The sequence below is a fragment of the Coregonus clupeaformis genome, chromosome 34 (genome assembly GCF_020615455.1).
Source record: "Coregonus clupeaformis isolate EN_2021a chromosome 34, ASM2061545v1, whole genome shotgun sequence".
Taxonomy (NCBI): Eukaryota; Metazoa; Chordata; class Actinopteri; order Salmoniformes; family Salmonidae; genus Coregonus; species Coregonus clupeaformis.
In genome coordinates, this window is record NC_059225.1 from 26176529 (window position 1) to 26196505 (window position 19977).

General features: G+C 43.2%; 1 protein-coding gene across 2 annotated transcripts in view; it reads left to right on the top strand.

Annotated features, from left to right (window-relative positions):
• Positions 1-19977, top strand: part of LOC121564130 (multidrug and toxin extrusion protein 1-like) — a 55727-nt gene extending 35750 nt beyond the window's left edge. The window contains exons 13-18 of one of the 2 annotated variants that reach the window (XM_045210345.1): positions 110-179; positions 3264-3396; positions 5347-5441; positions 5598-5664; positions 19218-19435; positions 19512-19977. In XM_045210345.1, the coding sequence (XP_045066280.1) occupies positions 110-179; positions 3264-3396; positions 5347-5441; positions 5598-5664; positions 19218-19417 (565 nt within the window). In that variant the 3' untranslated portion in view covers positions 19418-19435; positions 19512-19977. Of the gene's footprint in view, positions 1-109; positions 180-3263; positions 3397-5346; positions 5442-5597; positions 5665-19217 lie in introns of both variants that reach the window. The other variant, XM_045210344.1, reaches the window with a different exon arrangement.

Here is a 19977-nt window from a genome sequence, read left to right on the forward strand (position 1 = left end):
ACCTCTGTAATACCTTAGCCTGGATGCCCGTTTGTTTGGAACGTTAGCACCAACAGGTCTGGGACCACTCCAGTAGAACCCAGTGACCCCTGAGCCCTCTCTGTTCCAGGGATATTGTGACGAGGGTGGCTGACATCATGATCATCTACGGCTTCTTCCATCTGGCAGATGCCACCGTGGTGAGGCTACACTCTGGGTGTCAGTAATCAAATCAAATCCCAAATCAAATTTTATTTGTCACATACACAGCAGATGTTATTGCGGGTGTAGCGAAATACTTGTGCTTCTGACAGTGCAGTAATATCTAACAAGTAATGTCTAACAATTTCACAACATATACCCAATACACACAAATCTAATTAAGGAATGAATTTAAGAATATATACATATATGGACGAGCAATGACAGAGCGGCATGGACTAAGATACAGTAGAATTCTATAGAATACAGTATATACATATGAGATGAGTAATGCAAGATATGTAAACATTATTAAAGTGACTAGTGTTCCATTTCTTAAAGTGGCCAGTGATTTCAATAGGCAGCAGCAGCCTCTAATGTGCTAGTGATGGCTATTTAACAGTCTGATGGCCTTGAGATAGAAGCAGTTTTTCAGTCTCTCGGTCCCAGCTTTGATGCACCTGTACTGACCTCGCCTTCTGGATGATAGCGGGGTGAACAGGCAGTGGCTTGGGTGGTTGATGTCCTTGATGATCTTTTTGGCCTTCCTGTGACATCGGGTGCTGTAGGTATCCTGGAGGGCGGGTAGTTTGCCCCCGATAATGCGTTGGGCAGACCGCACCACCCTCTGGAGAGCCCTGCGGTTGCGGGCGGTGCAGTTGCCATACCAGGCGGTGATACAGCCCGACAGGATGCTCTCAATTGTGCATCGTAAAAGTTTGTGAGGGTTTTAGGTGCCAAGCCACATTTCTAGAAAAATGTATTCGCTCTGTTTTGCCTTCTTCACCACACTGTCTGGACCAGTTCAGATTGTCAGTGATGTGTACGCCAAGGAACTTGAAGCTTTCCACCTTCTCCACTGCGGTCCCGTCGATGTGGATAGGGTGGTGCACCCTCTGCTGTTTCCTGAAGTCCACGATCATCTCCTTTGTTTTGTTGATGTTATGATGAGTTTCTCGAGTATCAAAGAATCAAGGATGCAAGGATATACTTAGACACTTTGTAGACAGTTAATGCAAATGTTTAATGATCGGTACCGGGTTCGTTACAACAATGACCAGAGCTTTGCCCTTGATGTTACGAACTAACTTGAACAAAGAAGACACTCTACCTTATATACCTTCTGTTACCCTCTTCCTGGCATACATCTGGTAAGTCTCCATGGGCACTCCCTGTCTTTGATGTTCATCACTCTTTACCCCAAGTCAGTATCCTGTCCATCAATCATGCTATCCTAAACATCAATCATGCTATCCTAAACATCACTAATCTACCTTGACATAATGGAATGTAGACTTTCTGTCTCCTCACCACTTATCTAGTAACTCTAACCTGTTCCCCACGATACTATGACATGACATCATTACACTATAAAAACATCATATCAGTTGACGTTGAGTGAGAGGTTATTTTCCTGGCACCACACTCCCAGAGCCCTCACCTCCTCCCTTTATGCTGTCTCGTCATTGTTGGTAATCAAGCCTACTACTGTTGTGTCGTCTGCAAACTTGATGATTGAGTTGGAGGCGTGCTTGGCCACGCAGTCATGGGTGAACAGGGAGTACAGGAGTGTGCAGAGCACGCACCCTTGTGGGGCCCCAGTGTTGAGGATCAGCGAAGTGGAGGTGTTCAGGTCCTCTCTCCTTCCCATCCTGGAGGACCTGAGCCCTAGGACCATGCCTCAGGACTACCTGGCCTGATGACTCCTGGCTGTCCCCAGTCCACCTGGTCGTGCTGCTGCTCCAGTTTCAACTCTTCTGCCTGAAGCTATGGAACCCTGACCTGTTCACCGGATGTGCTACCTTGTCCCAGACCTGCTGTTTTCAACTCTCTCTCTCTACCGCACCTGCTATTTCAACCTCTAAATGCCTGGCTTGAAAAACCAAGTGACATTTACTCCTGATGTACTGACCTGTTGCAACTTCTACAACCACTGTGATTATTATTTGACCCTGCTGGTCATCTATGAACGTTTGAACATCTTGGAGAAGAATTTGGTCTTAATGGCCATGTACTGTTATAATCTCCACCCGGCACAGCCAGAAGGGGACTGGCCACCCCTCAGAGCCTGGTTCCTCTCTAGGTTTCTTCCTAGGTTTCTGCCTTTCTAGGGAGTTTTTCCTAGACACTGTGCTTCTACATCTGCATTGCTTGCTTTTTGGGGTTTTAGGCTGGGTTTCTGTATAGCACTTTGTGACATCTGCTGATGTAAAAAGGGCTTTATAAATACAATTTGATTGATTGATTGTTTCCTACCTTCACCACCTGGGGGCGGCCCGTCAGAAAGTCCAGGAGCCAGTTGCACAGGGCGGGGTTCAGACCCAGGGCCCCAAGCTTAATGATGAGCTTGGAGGGTTCTATGGTGTTGAATGCTGAGCTATAGTCAATGAACAGCATTCTTACATAGGTATTCCTCTTGTCCAGATGGGATAGGGCAGTGTGCAGTGTGATGGTGATTGCATTGTCTGTGGATCTATTGGGGCGGTAAGCAAATTGAAGTGGGTCTAGGGTGTCAGGTAAGGTGGAGGTGATATGATCCTTAACTAGCCTCTCAAAGCACTTCATGATGACAGAAGTGAGTGCTACGGGGCGATAGTCATTTAGTTCAGTTACCTTTGCTTTCTTGGGCACAGGAACAATGGTGGCCATCTTGAAGCAAGTGGGGACAGCAGACTGGGAAAGGGAGAGATTGAATATGTCCATGAACACTCCAGCCAGCTGGTCTGAGCATGCTCTGAGGATGCGGCTAGGGATGCCATCTGGGTCGGCAGCCTTGCGAGGGTTAACACGCTTAAATGTCTTACTCACGTCGGCCACGGAGAAGGAGAGTGCACAGTCCTTGGTAGTGGGCTGAGTCGGTGGCACTGTGTTTTCCTCAAAGCGGGCGAAGAAGGTGTTTAGCTTGTCCGGGAGCAAGACGTCGGTGTCGCCGACGTGGCTGGTTTTCCTTTAGTAGTGTGTGTATCTGTGTTTGTGTATTGTCAGTAATTTGTGTGTGTGTGTGTGCGTGCGTGCGGCCAGTAATGTGTGTGTGTGTGTGTGTATAGAGTCAGTAATGTGTGTTTGTGTGTGTGTCATGACAGGCTGTGATGGGCGGTATCGTGCGGGGAGCAGGAAAGCAGATGATTGGAGCGTTGAGTTACCTGGTGGGGTACTACTTCATAGGCTTACCCATTGGAGTCTCGCTCATGTTCCCTAACAAGATGGGCATCATAGGTGAGTAGGGGAGAGATAACGCCATGGGAATATATCACAGGTGAGTAGGGGAGAGATAACGCCATGGTAATATATCACAGGTGAGTAGGGGCGAGATAACGACATGGTAATATATCACAGGTGAGTAGGGGAGAGATAACGACATGGTAATATATCACAGGTGAGTAGGGGAGAGATAACGCCATGGTAATATATCACAGGTGAGTAGGGGAGAGATAACGACATGGTAATATATCACAGGTGAGTAGGGGAGAGATAACGCCATGGTAATATATCACAGGTGAGTAGGGGAGAGATAACGCCATGGTAATATATCACAGGTGAGTAGGGGAGAGATAACGCCATGGTAATATATCACAGGTGAGTAGGGGAGAGATAACGCATGGTAATATATCACAGGTGAGTAGGGGAGAGATAACGCCATGGTAATATATCACAGGTGAGTAGGGGAGAGATAACGACATGGTAATATATCACAGGGTGAGTAGGGGAGAGATAACGACATGGTAATATATCACAGGTGGTGGGGAGAGATAACGACATGGTAATATATCACAGGTGAGTGGGGAGAGATAACGCCATGGTAATATATCACAGGTGAGTAGGGGAGAGATAACGCCATGGTAATATATCACAGGTGAGTAGGGGAGAGATAACGACATGGTAATATATCACAGGTGAGTAGGGGAGAGATAACGCCATGGTAATATATCACAGGTGAGTAGGGGAGAGATAACGACATGGTAATATATCACAGGTGAGTAGGGGAGAGATAACGCCATGGTAATATATCACAGGTGAGTAGGGGAGAGATAACGACATGGTAATATATCACAGGTGAGATAGGGGAGAGATAACGGCATGGTAATATATCACAGGTGAGTAGGGGAGAGATAACGCCATGGTAATATATCATAGGTGAGTAGGGGAGAGATAACGCCATGGTAATATATCACAGGTGAGTAGGGGAGAGATAACGACATGGTAATATATCACAGGTGAGTAGGGGAGAGATAACATGTTAAATGGGCAATCTGCACTTCAAACAACCACAAAGATGCCACCCCGTTACTGTTTTGGTAAACAGCTGAGAAATGGGGCTGAAGAAAAATTAACCACTCTCAAATTCATAGACAGAGCTATGGATGCATGGACTGACCACCAATCAGATCAAAATGATAGTTTTAACCTATAATCGTTTTGAGGCTATACAGTGTTTGTTTACAATTGCACTATTAACTAACATTGGAGTAAAACAAGCTTCTACAGTCATTTGGGTTCTGATGTGGGAACAGCAGTTTAACTAAGCTCATGAGGCATTTATTTATAATTTATATTTTTTAAGAATCAATGGGGGTATATCATTAATTTAAGTCCAAAAATTGATGTAGCAATCGCAGATTGCCCCTTTAATACAAGGTGTAAATAGGCCTCTCTAAGCACCTGGTTCAGTGGCGGTGTGCACTAAATCAAATCACATTTTATTTGTCACATACACGTGTTTAGCAGATGTTATAGCGGGTGTAGCGAAATGCTTGTGCTTCTAGCTCCGACAGTGCAGTAGTATCTAACAATTTCACAACATATACCCAATACACACAAAAAAGTAAGGAATGGAATTTAAGAATATATACATATGGACAAGCAATGACAGAGCGGCATGGACTAAGATAAAGAAGAATATTAGAGAATAGAATGCAGTATATACATATGAAATGAGTAGTGCAAGATATGTAAACATTATTAAAGTGACTAGTGTTCCATTTCTTAAAGTGGCCAGTGATTTCAATAGGCAGCAGCAGCCTCTAATGTGCTAGTGATGGCTATTTAACAGTCTGATGGCCTTGAGATAGAAGCTGTTTTTCAGTCTCTTGGTCCCAGCTTTGACAAACCATGTTTTAATGTAACAGCACTAGTGATTGATTACAGATTGCCTCTTCTCTCTCTCAGGCTTGTGGACAGGCCTGTTCACCTGTGTGTTAATCCAGTCCTTATTCTTGGTAGTTCTGCTGTGTAAACTGGACTGGAAAAAAGCCAGTCAAGAGGTCTGTCACTCTTAATATCCTGTATTGAACCTCACTAGTTGCCTCTAACAGATGATGTGTTTCATCAGGCTCTGCTCTAAGTGTGTGTGTGTGGGTGTGTGTGTGTGTGTGTGTGTGTGTGTGTGTGTGTGTGTGTGTGTGTGTGTGTGTGGTCAGGCTCTGGTGAGGGCAGGAGTCCAGCTCCCTGAAAGGAAAGAAGAGCAGTTTGGACTGGAGAAGAAAGGTAACATTCCACCAGCTCCAGGGTTCCATATATTCCAAATCCCACGGTTCCATGTATTCCAAATCCCACGGTTCCATGTATTCCAAATCCCACGGTTCCATATATTCCAAATCCCACGGTTCCATATATTCCAAATCCCACTGTTCCATATATTCCAAATCCCACGGTTCCATATATTCCAAATCCCACTGTTCCATATATTCCAAATCCCACGGTTCCATATATTCCAAATCCCACGGTTCCATATATTCAAAATCCACGGTTTCATGTATTCCAAATCCCACGGTTCCATATATTCCAAGTTTTACGGTTCCATATATTCTAAATCCCACTGTTCCATATATTCCAAATCCCACGGTTCCATGTATTCCAAATCCCACGGTTCCATATATTCCAAATCCCACGATTCCATATATTCCAAGTTTTACAGTTCCATATATTCCAAATCCCACGGTTCCATATATTCCAAGTTTAGCTCAGCTGGTAGAGACACGCGCTTGTAACGCCAAGGTAGTGGGTTCGATCCCCGGGACCACCCATACCAAAAAATTTATGCACACATGACTGTAAGTCGCTTTGGATAAAAGCGTCTGCTAAATGGCATATTATTATTATTATTATTACTGTTCCATATTTTCAAAGTTTTACGGTTCCATATATTCCAAATCCCACGGTTCCATATATTCCAAGTTTTACGGTTCCATGTATTCCAAATCCCACGGTTCCATGTATTCCAAATCCCACGGTTCCATGTATTCCAAATCCCACGGTTCCATGTATTCCAAATCCCACGGTTCCATGTATTCCAAATCCCACGGTTCCATATATTCCAAATCCCACGGTTCCATGTATTCCAAATCCCACGGTTCCATATATTCCAAATCCCACGGTTCCATATATTCCAAATCCCACGGTTCCATATATTCCAAATCCCACTGTTCCATATATTCCAAATCCCACGGTTCCATATATTCCAAATCCCACGGTTCCATATATTCCAAGTTTTACGGTTCCATATATTCTAAATCCCACTGTTCCATATATTCCAAATCCCACAGTTCCATGTATTCCAAATCCCACGGTTCCATATATTCCAAATCCCACGATTCCATATATTCCAAGTTTTACAGTTCCATATATTCCAAATCCCACGGTTCCATATATTCCAAGTTTAGCTCAGCTGGTAGAGCACGGCGCTTGTAACGCCAAGGTAGTGGGTTCGATCCCCGGGACCACCCATACCAAAAAATTTATGCACACATGACTGTAAGTCGCTTTGGATAAAAGCGTCTGCTAAATGGCATATTATTATTATTATTATTATTACTGTTCCATATTTTCCAAGTTTTACGGTTCCATATATTCCAAATCCCACGGTTCAATATATTCCAAATCCCACGGTTCCATATATTCCAAGTTTTACGGTTCCATGTATTCCAAATCCCACGGTTCCATGTATTCCAAATCCCACGGTTCCATATATTCCAAATCCCACGGTTCCATATATTCCAAATCCCACGGTTCCATGTATTCCAAATCCCACGGTTCCATGTATTCCAAATCCCATGGTTCCATGTATTCCAAATTCCCACGGTTCCATATATTCCAAGTTATACGGTTCCATATATTCCAAATCCCACGGTTCCATTTATTCCAAATCCCACGGTTCCATATATTCCAAATCCCACGGTTCCATATATTCAAAATCCCACGGTTCCATGTATTCCAAATCCCACGGTTCCATGTATTCCAAATCCCACAGTTCCATGTATTCCAAATTCCCACGGTTCCATGTATTCCAAGTTTTACGGTTCCATATATTCCAAATCCCATGGTTCCATGTATTCCAAATCCCACGGTTCCATATATTCCAAATCCCACGGTTCCATATATTCCAAATCCCACGGTTCCATGTATTCCAAATCCCACGGTTCCATGTATTCCAAATCCCACGGTTCCATGTATTCCAAATTCCCACGGTTCCATATATTCCAAGTTTTACGGTTCCATATATTCCAAATCCCACGGTTCCATGTATTCCAAATCCCACGGTTCCATATATTCCAAATCCCACGGTTCCATATATTCCAAATCCCACGGTTCCATGTATTCCAAATCCCACGGTTCCATGTATTCCAAATCCCACGGTTCCATGTATTCCAAATTCCCACGGTTCCATATATTCCAAATCCCACGGTTCCATGTATTCCAAATCCCACGGTTCCATGTATTCCAAATCCCACGGTTCCATGTATTCCAAATTCCCACGGTTCCATATATTCCAAGTTTTACGGTTCCATATATTCCAAATCCCACGGTTCCATGTATTCCAAATCCCACGGTTCCATATATTCCAAATCCCACGGTTCCATGTATTCCAAATCCCACGGTTCCATGTATTCCAAATCCCACGGTTCCATGTATTCCAAATTCCCACGGTTCCATATATTCCAAGTTTTACGGTTCCATATATTCCAAATCCCACGGTTCCATGTATTCCAAATCCCACGGTTCCATATATTCCAAATCCCACGGTTCCATATATTCCAAATCCCACGGTTCCATGTATTCCAAATCCCACGGTTCCATATATTCCAAATCCCACGGTTCCATGTATTCCAAATCCCACGGTTCCATGTATTCCAAATCCCACGGTTCCATATATTCCAAATCCCACGGTTCCATGTATTCCAAATCCCACGGTTCCATGTATTCCAAATCCCACGGTTCCATGTATTCCAAATCCCACGGTTCCATGTATTCCAAATCCCACGGTTCCATATATTCCAAATCCCACGGTTCCATGTATTCCAAATCCCACGGTTCCATGTATTCCAAATCCCACGGTTCCATGTATTCCAAATCCCACGGTTCCATATATTCCAAATCCCACGGTTCCATATATTCCAAATCCCACGGTTCCATATATTCCAAATCCCACGGTTCCATATATTCCAAATCCCACTGTTCCATATATTCCAAATCCCACGGTTCCATATATTCCAAATCCCACGGTTTCATGTATTCCAAATCCCACGGTTCCATATATTCCAAGTTTTACGGTTCCATATATTCTAAATCCCACTGTTCCATATATTCCAAATCCCACGGTTCCATGTATTCCAAATCCCACGGTTCCATATATTCCAAATCCCACGATTCCATATATTCCAAGTTTTACAGTTCCATATATTCCAAATCCCACGGTTCCATATATTCCAAGTTTAGCTCAGCTGGTAGAGCACGGCGCTTGTAACGCTCAAGGTAGTGGGTTCGATCCCCGGACCACCCATACCAAAAAATTTATGCACACATGACTGTAAGTCGCTTTGGATAAAAGCGTCTGCTAAATGGCATATTATTATTATTATTATTATTACTGTTCCATATTTTCCAAGTTTTACGGTTCCATATATTCCAAATCCCACGGTTCAATATATTCCAAATCCCACGGTTCCATATATTCCAAGTTTTACGGTTCCATGTATTCCAAATCCCACGGTTCCATGTATTCCAAATCCCACGGTTCCATATATTCCAAATCCCACGGTTCCATATATTCCAAATCCCACGGTTCCATGTATTCCAAATCCACGGTTCCATGTATTCCAAATCCCATGGTTCCATGTATTCCAAATTCCCACGGTTCCATATATTCCAAGTTTTACGGTTCCATATATTCCAAATCCCACGGTTCCATGTATTCCAAATCCCACGGTTCCATATATTCCAAATCCCACGGTTCCATATATTCAAAATCCCACGGTTCCATGTATTCCAAATCCCACGGTTCCATGTATTCCAAATCCCACGGTTCCATGTATTCCAAATTCCCACGGTTCCATGTATTCCAAGTTTTACGGTTCCATATATTCCAAATCCCATGGTTCCATGTATTCCAAATCCCACGGTTCCATATATTCCAAATCCCACGGTTCCATATATTCCAAATCCCACGGTTCCATGTATTCCAAATCCCACGGTTCCATGTATTCCAAATCCCACGGTTCCATGTATTCCAAATTCCCCGGTTCCATATATTCCAAGTTTTACGGTTCCATATATTCCAAATCCCACGGTTCCATGTATTCCAAATCCCACGGTTCCATATATTCCAAATCCCACGGTTCCATATATTCCAAATCCCACGGTTCCATGTATTCCAAATCCCACGGTTCCATGTATTACAAATCCCACGGTTCCATGTATTCCAAATTCCCACGGTTCCATATATTCCAAATCCCACGGTTCCATGTATTCCAAATCCCACGGTTCCATGTATTCCAAATCCCACGGTTCCATGTATTACAAATTCCCACGGTTCCATATATTCCAAGTTTTACGGTTCCATATATTCCAAATCCCACGGTTCCATGTATTCCAAATCCCACGGTTCCATATATTCCAAATCCCACGGTTCCATATATTCCAAATCCCACGGTTCCATGTATTCCAAATCCCACGGTTCCATGTATTCCAAATCCCACGGTTCCATGTATTCCAAATTCCCACGGTTCCATATATTCCAAGTTTTACGGTTCCATATATTCCAAATCCCACGGTTCCATGTATTCCAAATCCCACGGTTCCATATATTCCAAATCCCACGGTTCCATATATTCCAAATCCCACGGTTCCATGTATTCCAAATCCCACGGTTCCATATATTCCAAATCCCACGGTTCCATGTATTCCAAATCCCACGGTTCCATGTATTCCAAATCCCACGGTTCCATATATTCCAAATCCCACGGTTCCATGTATTCCAAATCCCACGGTTCCATGTATTCCAAATCCCACGGTTCCATGTATTCCAAATTCCCACGGTTCCATGTATTCCAAATCCCACGGTTCCATGTATTCCAAATCCCACGGTTCCATGTATTCCAAATCCCACGGTTCCATGTATTCCAAATCCCACGGTTCCATATATTCCAAATCCCACGGTTCCATATATTCCAAATCCCACTGTTCCATATATTCCAAATCCCACGGTTCCATATATTCCAAATCCCACGGTTCCATATATTCCAAATCCCACGGTTCCATATATTCCAAATCCCACGGTTTCATGTATTCCAAATCCCACGGTTCCATATATTCCAAGTTTTACGGTTCCATATATTCTAAATCCCACTGTTCCATATATTCCAAATCCCACGGTTCCATGTATTCCAAATCCCACGGTTCCATATATTCCAAATCCCACGATTCCATATATTCCAAGTTTTACAGTTCCATATATTCCAAATCCCACGGTTCCATATATTCCAAGTTTAGCTCAGCTGGTAGAGCACGGCGCTTGTAACGCCAAGGTAGTGGGTTCGATCCCCGGGACCACCCATACCAAAAAATTTATGCACACATGACTGTAAGTCGCTTTGGATAAAAGCGTCTGCTAAATGGCATATTATTATTATTATTATTACTGTTCCATATTTTCCAAGTTTTACGGTTCCATATATTCCAAATCCCACGGTTCCATATATTCCAAATCCCACGGTTCCATATATTCCAAGTTTTACGGTTCCATGTATTCCAAATCCCACGGTTCCATGTATTCCAAATCCCACGGTTCCATATATTCCAAATCCCACGGTTCCATATATTCCAAATCCCACGGTTCCATATATTCCAAATCCCACGGTTCCATGTATTCCAAATCCCATGGTTCCATGTATTCCAAATTCCCACGGTTCCATATATTCCAAGTTTTACGGTTCCATATATTACAAATCCCACGGTTCCATGTATTCCAAATCCCACGGTTCCATATATTCCAAATCCCACGGTTCCATATATTCAAAATCCCACGGTTCCATGTATTCCAAATCCCACAGTTCCATGTATTCCAAATCCCACGGTTCCATGTATTCCAAATTCCCACGGTTCCATGTATTCCAAGTTTTACGGTTCCATATATTCCAAATCCCACGGTTCCATGTATTCCAAATCCCACGGTTCCATATATTCCAAATCCCACGGTTCCATATATTCCAAATCCCACGGTTCCATGTATTCCAAATCCCACGGTTCCATGTATTCCAAATCCCACGGTTCCATGTATTCCAAATTCCCACGGTTCCATATATTCCAAGTTTTACGGTTCCATATATTCCAAATCCCACGGTTCCATATATTCCAAATCCCACGGTTCCATATATTCCAAATCCCACGGTTCCATGTATTCCAAATCCCACGGTTCCATGTATTCCAAATCCCACGGTTCCATGTATTCCAAATTCCCACGGTTCCATATATTCCAAATCCCACGGTTCCATGTATTCCAAATCCCACGGTTCCATGTATTCCAAATCCCACGGTTCCATGTATTCCAAATTCCCACGGTTCCATATATTCCAAATCCCACGGTTCCATATATTCCAAATCCCACGGTTCCATGTATTCCAAATTCCCACGGTTCCATATATTCCAAGTTTTACGGTTCCATATATTCCAAATCCCACGGTTCCATGTATTCCAAATCCCACGGTTCCATGTATTCCAAATCCCACGGTTCCATGTATTCCAAATCCCACGGTTCCATGTATTCCAAATCCCACGGTTCCATTTATTCCAAATCCCACGGTTCCATGTATTCCAAATCCCACGGTTCCATATATTCCAAATCCCACGGTTCCATATATTCCAAATCCCACTGTTCCATATATTCCAAATCCCACGGTTCCATATATTCCAAATCCCACTGTTCCATATATTCCAAATCCCACGGTTCCATATATTCCAAATCCCACGGTTCCATATATTCCAAATCCCACGGTTTCATGTATTCCAAATCCCACGGTTCCATATATTCCAAGTTTTACGGTTCCATATATTCTAAATCCCACTGTTCCATATATTCCAAATCCCACGGTTCCATGTATTCCAAATCCCACAGTTCCATATATTCCAAATCCCACGATTCCATATATTCCAAGTTTTACAGTTCCATATATTCCAAATCCCACGGTTCCATATATTCCAAGTTTAGCTCAGCTGGTAGAGCACGGCGCTTGTAACGCCAAGGTAGTGGGTTCGATCCCCGGGACCACCCATACCAAAAAATTTATGCACACATGACTGTAAATCGCTTTGGATAAAAGCGTCTGCTAAATGGCATATTATTATTATTATTATTATTACTGTTCCATATTTTCCAAGTTTTACGGTTCCATGTATTCCAAATCCCACGGTTCCATGTATTCCAAATCCCACGGTTCCATGTATTCCAAATCCCACGGTTCCATGTATTCCAAATCCCACGGTTCCATGTATTCCAAATCCCACGGTTCCATATATTCCAAATCCCACGGTTCCATATATTCCAAATCCCACGGTTCCATGTATTCCAAATCCCACGGTTCCATGTATTCCAAATCCCATGGTTCCATGTATTCCAAATCCCATGGTTCCATGTATTCCAAATTCCCACGGTTCCATATATTCCAAGTTTTACGGTTCCATATATTCCAAATCCCACGGTTCCATGTATTCCAAATCCCACGGTTCCATATATTCCAAATCCCACGGTTCCATATATTCCAAATCCCACGGTTCCATGTATTCCAAATCCCACGGTTCCATGTATTCCAAATCCCACGGTTCCATGTATTCCAAATTCCCACGGTTCCATGTATTCCAAGTTTTACGGTTCCATATATTCCAAATCCCACGGTTCCATGTATTCCAAATCCCACGGTTCCATATATTCCAAATCCCACTGTTCCTATATTCCAAATCCCACGGTTCCATGTATTCCAAATCCCACGGTTCCATGTATTCCAAATCCCACGGTTCCATGTATTCCAAATTCCCACGGTTCCATATATTCCAAGTTTTACGGTTCCATATATTCCAAATCCCACGGTTCCATGTATTCCAAATCCCACGGTTCCATATATTCCAAATCCCACGGTTCCATATATTCCAAATCCCACGGTTCCATGTATTCCAAATCCACGGTTCCATGTATTCTAAATCCCACGGTTCCATGTATTCCAAATTCCCACGGTTCCATATATTCCAAATCCCACGGTTCCATGTATTCCAAATCCCACGGTTCCATGTATTCCAAATCCCACGGTTCCATGTATTCCAAATTCCCACGGTTCCATATATTCCAAGTTTTACGGTTCCATATATTCCAAATCCCACGGTTCCATGTATTCCAAATCCCACGGTTCCATATATTCCAAATCCCACGGTTCCATATATTCCAAATCCCACGGTTCCATGTATTCCAAATCCCACGGTTCCATGTATTCTAAATCCCACGGTTCCATGTATTCCAAATTCCCACGGTTCCATATATTCCAAATCCCACGGTTCCATGTATTCCAAATCCCACGGTTCCATGTATTCCAAATCCCACGGTTCCATGTATTCCAAATTCCCACGGTTCCATATATTCCAAGTTTTACGGTTCCATATATTCCAAATCCCACGGTTCCATGTATTCCAAATCCCACGGTTCCATATATTCCAAATCCCACGGTTCCATATATTCCAAATCCCACGGTTCCATGTATTCCAAATCCCACGGTTCCATGTATTCCAAATCCCACGGTTCCATGTATTCCAAATTCCCACGGTTCCATATATTCCAAGTTTTACGGTTCCATATATTCCAAATCCCACGGTTCCATGTATTCCAAATCCCACGGTTCCATATATTCCAAATCCCACGGTTCCATGTATTCCAAATCCCACGGTTCCATGTATTCCAAATCCCACGGTTCCATGTTTTCCAAATTCCCACGGTTCCATATATTCCAAATCCCACGGTTCCATGTATTCCAAATCCCACGGTTCCATGTATTCCAAATCCCACGGTTCCATGTATTCCAAATTCCCACGGTTCCATATATTCCAAGTTTTACGGTTCCATATATTCCAAATCCCACGGTTCCATGTATTCCAAATCCCACGGTTCCATATATTCCAAATCCCACGGTTCCATATATTCCAAATCCCACGGTTCCATGTATTCCAAATCCCACGGTTCCATGTATTCCAAATCCCACGGTTCCATGTATTCCAAATTCCCACGGTTCCATATATTCCAAGTTTTACGGTTCCATATATTCCAAATCCCACGGTTCCATGTATTCCAAATCCCACGGTTCCATATATTCCAAATCCCACGGTTCCATATATTCCAAATCCCACGGTTCCATGTATTCCAAATCCCACGGTTCCATGTATTCCAACTCCCACGGTTCCATGTATTCCAAATTCCCACGGTTCCATATATTCCAAGTTTTACGGTTCCATATATTCCAAATCCCACGGTTCCATGTATTCCAAATCCCACGGTTCCATGTATTCCAAATCCCACGGTTCCATATATTCCAAATCCCATGGTTCCATGTATTCCAAATCCCACGGTTCCATGTATTCCAAATCCCACGGTTCCATATATTCCAAATTCCCACGGTTCCATATATTCCAAATCCCACGGTTCCATGTATTCCAAATCCCACGGTTCCATGTATTCCAATTCCCACGGTTCCATATATTCCAAGTTTTACGGTTCCATATATTCTAAATCCCACTGTTCCATATATTCCAAATCCCACGGTTCCATGTATTCCAAATCCCACGGTTCCATGTATTCCAAATCCCATGGTTCCATGTATTCCAAATTCCCACGGTTCCATATATTCCAAGTTTTACGGTTCCATATATTCCAAATCCCACGGTTCCATGTATTCCAAATCCCACGGTTCCATATATTCCAAATCCCACGGTTCCATATATTCCAAATCCCACGGTTCCATGTATTCCAAATCCCACGGTTCCATGTATTCCAAATCCCACGGTTCCATGTATTCCAAATTCCCACGGTTCCATATATTCCAAGTTTTACGGTTCCATATATTCCAAATCCCACGGTTCCATGTATTCCAAATTCCCACGGTTCCATGTATTCCAAGTTTTACGGTTCCATATATTCCAATTCCCACGGTTCCATGTATTCCAAATCCCACGGTTCCATATATTCCAAATCCCACGGTTCCATATATTCCAAATCCCACGGTTCCATGTATTCCAAATCCCACGATTCCATGTATTCCAAATCCCACGGTTCCATGTATTCCAAATTCCCCACGGTTCCATATATTCCAAGTTTTACGGTTCCATATATTCCAAATCCACGGTTCCATGTATTCCAAATCCCACGGTTCCATATATTCCAAATCCCACGGTTCCATGTATTCCAAATCCCACGGTTCCATGTATTCCAAATCCCACGGTTCCATATATTCCAAATTCCCACGGTTCCATATATTCCAAATCCCACGGTTCCATGTATTCCAAATCCCACGGTTCCATGTATTCCAAATCCCACGGTTCCATGTATTCCAAATTCCCACGGTTCCATATATTCCAAGTTTTACGGTTCCATATATTCCAAATCCCACGGTTCCATGTATTCCAAATCCCACGGTTCCATGTATTCCAAATCCCACGGTTCCATGTATTCCAAATCCCACGGTTCCATATATTCCAAATCCCACGGTTCCATATATTCCAAATCCCACGGTTCCATGTATTCCAAATCCCACGGTTCCATGTATTCCAAATCCCACGGTTCCATGTATTCCAAATTCCCACGGTTCCATATATTCCAAGTTTTACGGTTCCATATATTCCAAATCCCACGGTTCCATGTATTCCAAATCCCATCGGTTCCATATATTCCAAATCCCACGGTTCCATGTATTCCAAATCCCACGGTTCCATGTATTCCAAATCCCACGGTTCCATGTTTTCCAAATTCCACGGTTCCATATATTCCAAATCCCACGGTTCCATGTATTCCAAATCCCACGGTTCCATGTATTCCAAATCCCACGGTTCCATGTATTCCAAATTCCCACGGTTCCATATATTCCAAGTTTACGGTTCCATATATTCCAAATCCCACGGTTCCATGTATTCCAAATCCCACGGTTCCATATATTCCAAATCCCACGGTTCCATATATTCCAAATCCCACGGTTCCATGTATTCCAAATCCCACGGTTCCATGTATTCCAAATCCCACGGTTCCATGTATTCCAAATTCCCCACGGTTCCATATATTCCAAGTTTTACGGTTCCATATATTCCAAATCCCACGGTTCCATGTATTCCAAATCCCACGGTTCCATATATTCCAAATCCCACGGTTCCATATATTCCAAATCCCACGGTTCCATGTATTCCAAATCCCACGGTTCCATGTATTCCAACTCCCACGGTTCCATGTATTCCAAATTCCCACGGTTCCATATATTCCAAGTTTTACGGTTCCATATATTCCAAATCCCACGGTTCCATGTATTCCAAATCCCACGGTTCCATGTATTCCAAATCCCACGGTTCCATATATTCCAAATCCCACGGTTCCATGTATTCCAAATCCCACGGTTCCATGTATTCCAAATCCCACGGTTCCATATATTCCAAATTCCCACGGTTCCATATATTCCAAATCCCACGGTTCCATGTATTCCAAATCCCACGGTTCCATGTATTCCAAATCCCACGGTTCCATGTATTCCAAATTCCCACGGTTCCATATATTCCAAATTCCCACGGTTCCATATATTCCAAATCCCACGGTTCCATGTATTCCAAATCCCACGGTTCCATGTATTCCAAATCCCATGGTTCCATGTATTCCAAATTCCCACGGTTCCATATATTCCAAGTTTTACGGTTCCATATATTCCAAATCCCACGGTTCCATGTATTCCAAATCCCACGGTTCCATATATTCCAAATCCCACGGTTCCATATATTCCAAATCCCACGGTTCCATGTATTCCAAATCCCACGGTTCCATGTATTCCAAATCCCACGGTTCCATGTATTCCAAATTCCCCACGGTTCCATATATTCCAAGTTTTACGGTTCCATATATTCCAAATCCCACGGTTCCATGTATTCCAAATTCCACGGTTCCATGTATTCCAAGTTTTACGGTTCCATATATTCCAAATCCCACGGTTCCATGTATTCCAAATCCCACGGTTCCATATATTCCAAATCCCACGGTTCCATATATTCCAAATCCCACGGTTCCATGTATTCCAAATCCCACGATTCCATGTATTCCAAATCCCACGGTTCCATGTATTCCAAATTCCCACGGTTCCATATATTCCAAGTTTTACGGTTCCATATATTCCAAATCCCACGGTTCCATGTATTCCAAATCCCACGGTTCCATATATTCCAAATCCCACGGTTCCATGTATTCCAAATCCCACGGTTCCATGTATTCCAAATCCCACGGTTCCATATATTCCAAATTCCCACGGTTCCATATATTCCAAATCCCACGGTTCCATGTATTCCAAATCCCACGGTTCCATGTATTCCAAATCCCACGGTTCCATGTATTCCAAATTCCCACGGTTCCATATATTCCAAGTTTTACGGTTCCATATATTCCAAATCCCACGGTTCCATGTATTCCAAATCCCACGGTTCCATATATTCCAAATCCCACGGTTCCATGTATTCCAAATCCCACGGTTCCATGTATTCCAAATCCCACGGTTCCATGTATTCCAAATCCCACGGTTCCATGTATTCCAAATTCCCACGGTTCCATATATTCCAAGTTTTACGGTTCCATATATTCCAAATCCCACGGTTCCATGTATTCCAAATCCCACGGTTCCATATATTCCAAATCCCACGGTTCCATGTATTCCAAATCCCACGGTTCCATGTATTCCAAATCCCACGGTTCCATATATTCCAAGTTTTACGGTTCCATATATTCCAAATCCCACGGTTCCATGTATTCCAAATCCCACGGTTCCATATATTCCAAATCCCACGGTTCCATATATTCCAAATCCCACGGTTCCATATATTCCAAATCCCACGGTTCCATGTATTCCAAATCCCACGGTTCCATGTATTCCAAATCCCACGGTTCCATATATTCCAAATTCCCACGGTTCCATATATTCCAAATCCCACGGTTCCATGTATTCCAAATCCCACGGTTCCATGTATTCCAAATCCCACGGTTCCATGTATTCCAAATTCCCACGGTTCCATATATTCCAAGTTTTACGGTTCCATATATTCCAAATCCCACGGTTCCATTTATTCCAAATCCCACGGTTCCATATATTCCAAATCCCACGGTTCCATATATTCCAAATCCCACGGTTCCATGTATTCCAAATCCCACGGTTCCATGTATTCCAAATCCCACGGTTCCATGTATTCCAAATTCCCACGGTTCCATATATTCCAAGTTTTACGGTTCCATATATTCCAAATCCCACGGTTCCATGTATTCCAAATTCCCACGGTTCCATATATTCCAAGTTTTACGGTTCCATATATTCCAAATCCCACGGTTCCATGTATTCCAAATTCCCACGGTTCCATATATTCCAAGTTTTACGGTTCCATATATTCCAAGTTCCATGATTACATATGCAGTATGACACTTGACATATAGAGCTCAGTAAGTTTTGACATGTTTTTTTTAACCACAGCCCTATGTCTTCTTTACATGGTGTGTAACCCTCTAGGCTGGTCGGAGGCGGTCCCACCCAGTGACCAGAGCCCTAGGGAGGGGCTGGGTGGGGTTGAGTTAGAGGTGGTCAGTACGGTGAGGTTGACTGTCAGACAGCTGGTTCATCGTCGTGGGCTGGCTGTCATCCTCATGCTCCTCATCCTCACCGCTGGAATCATCCTCAGTGAACTGCTCACCAGACTGCTGCTCGGATAACAACCACATGTACAGGAGGTTAACACAACCACATGTACAGGAGGTTAACACAACCACATATACAGGAGGTTACACACAACCACATGTACAGGAGGTTAACACAACCACATGTACAGGAGCTTAACACCACCACATATACAGGAGGTTACACACAACCACATATACAGGAGGTTACACACCACCACATATACAGGAGGTTACACACAACCACATATACAGGAGGTTCCACACCACCACATATACAGGAGGTTCCACACCACCACATATACAGGAGGTTCCACACCACCACATATACAGGAGGTTACACACAACCACATATACAGGAGGTTACACACCACCACATATACAGGAGGTTACGCACAACCACATTTACAGGAGGTTACACACCACCACATATACAGGAGGTTCCACACCACCACATATACAGGAGGTTACACACCATCACATATACAGGAGGTTCCACACCACCACATATACAGGAGCTTAACACCACCACATATACAGGAGGTTACACACAACCACATATACAGGAGGTTACACACCACCACATATACAGGAGG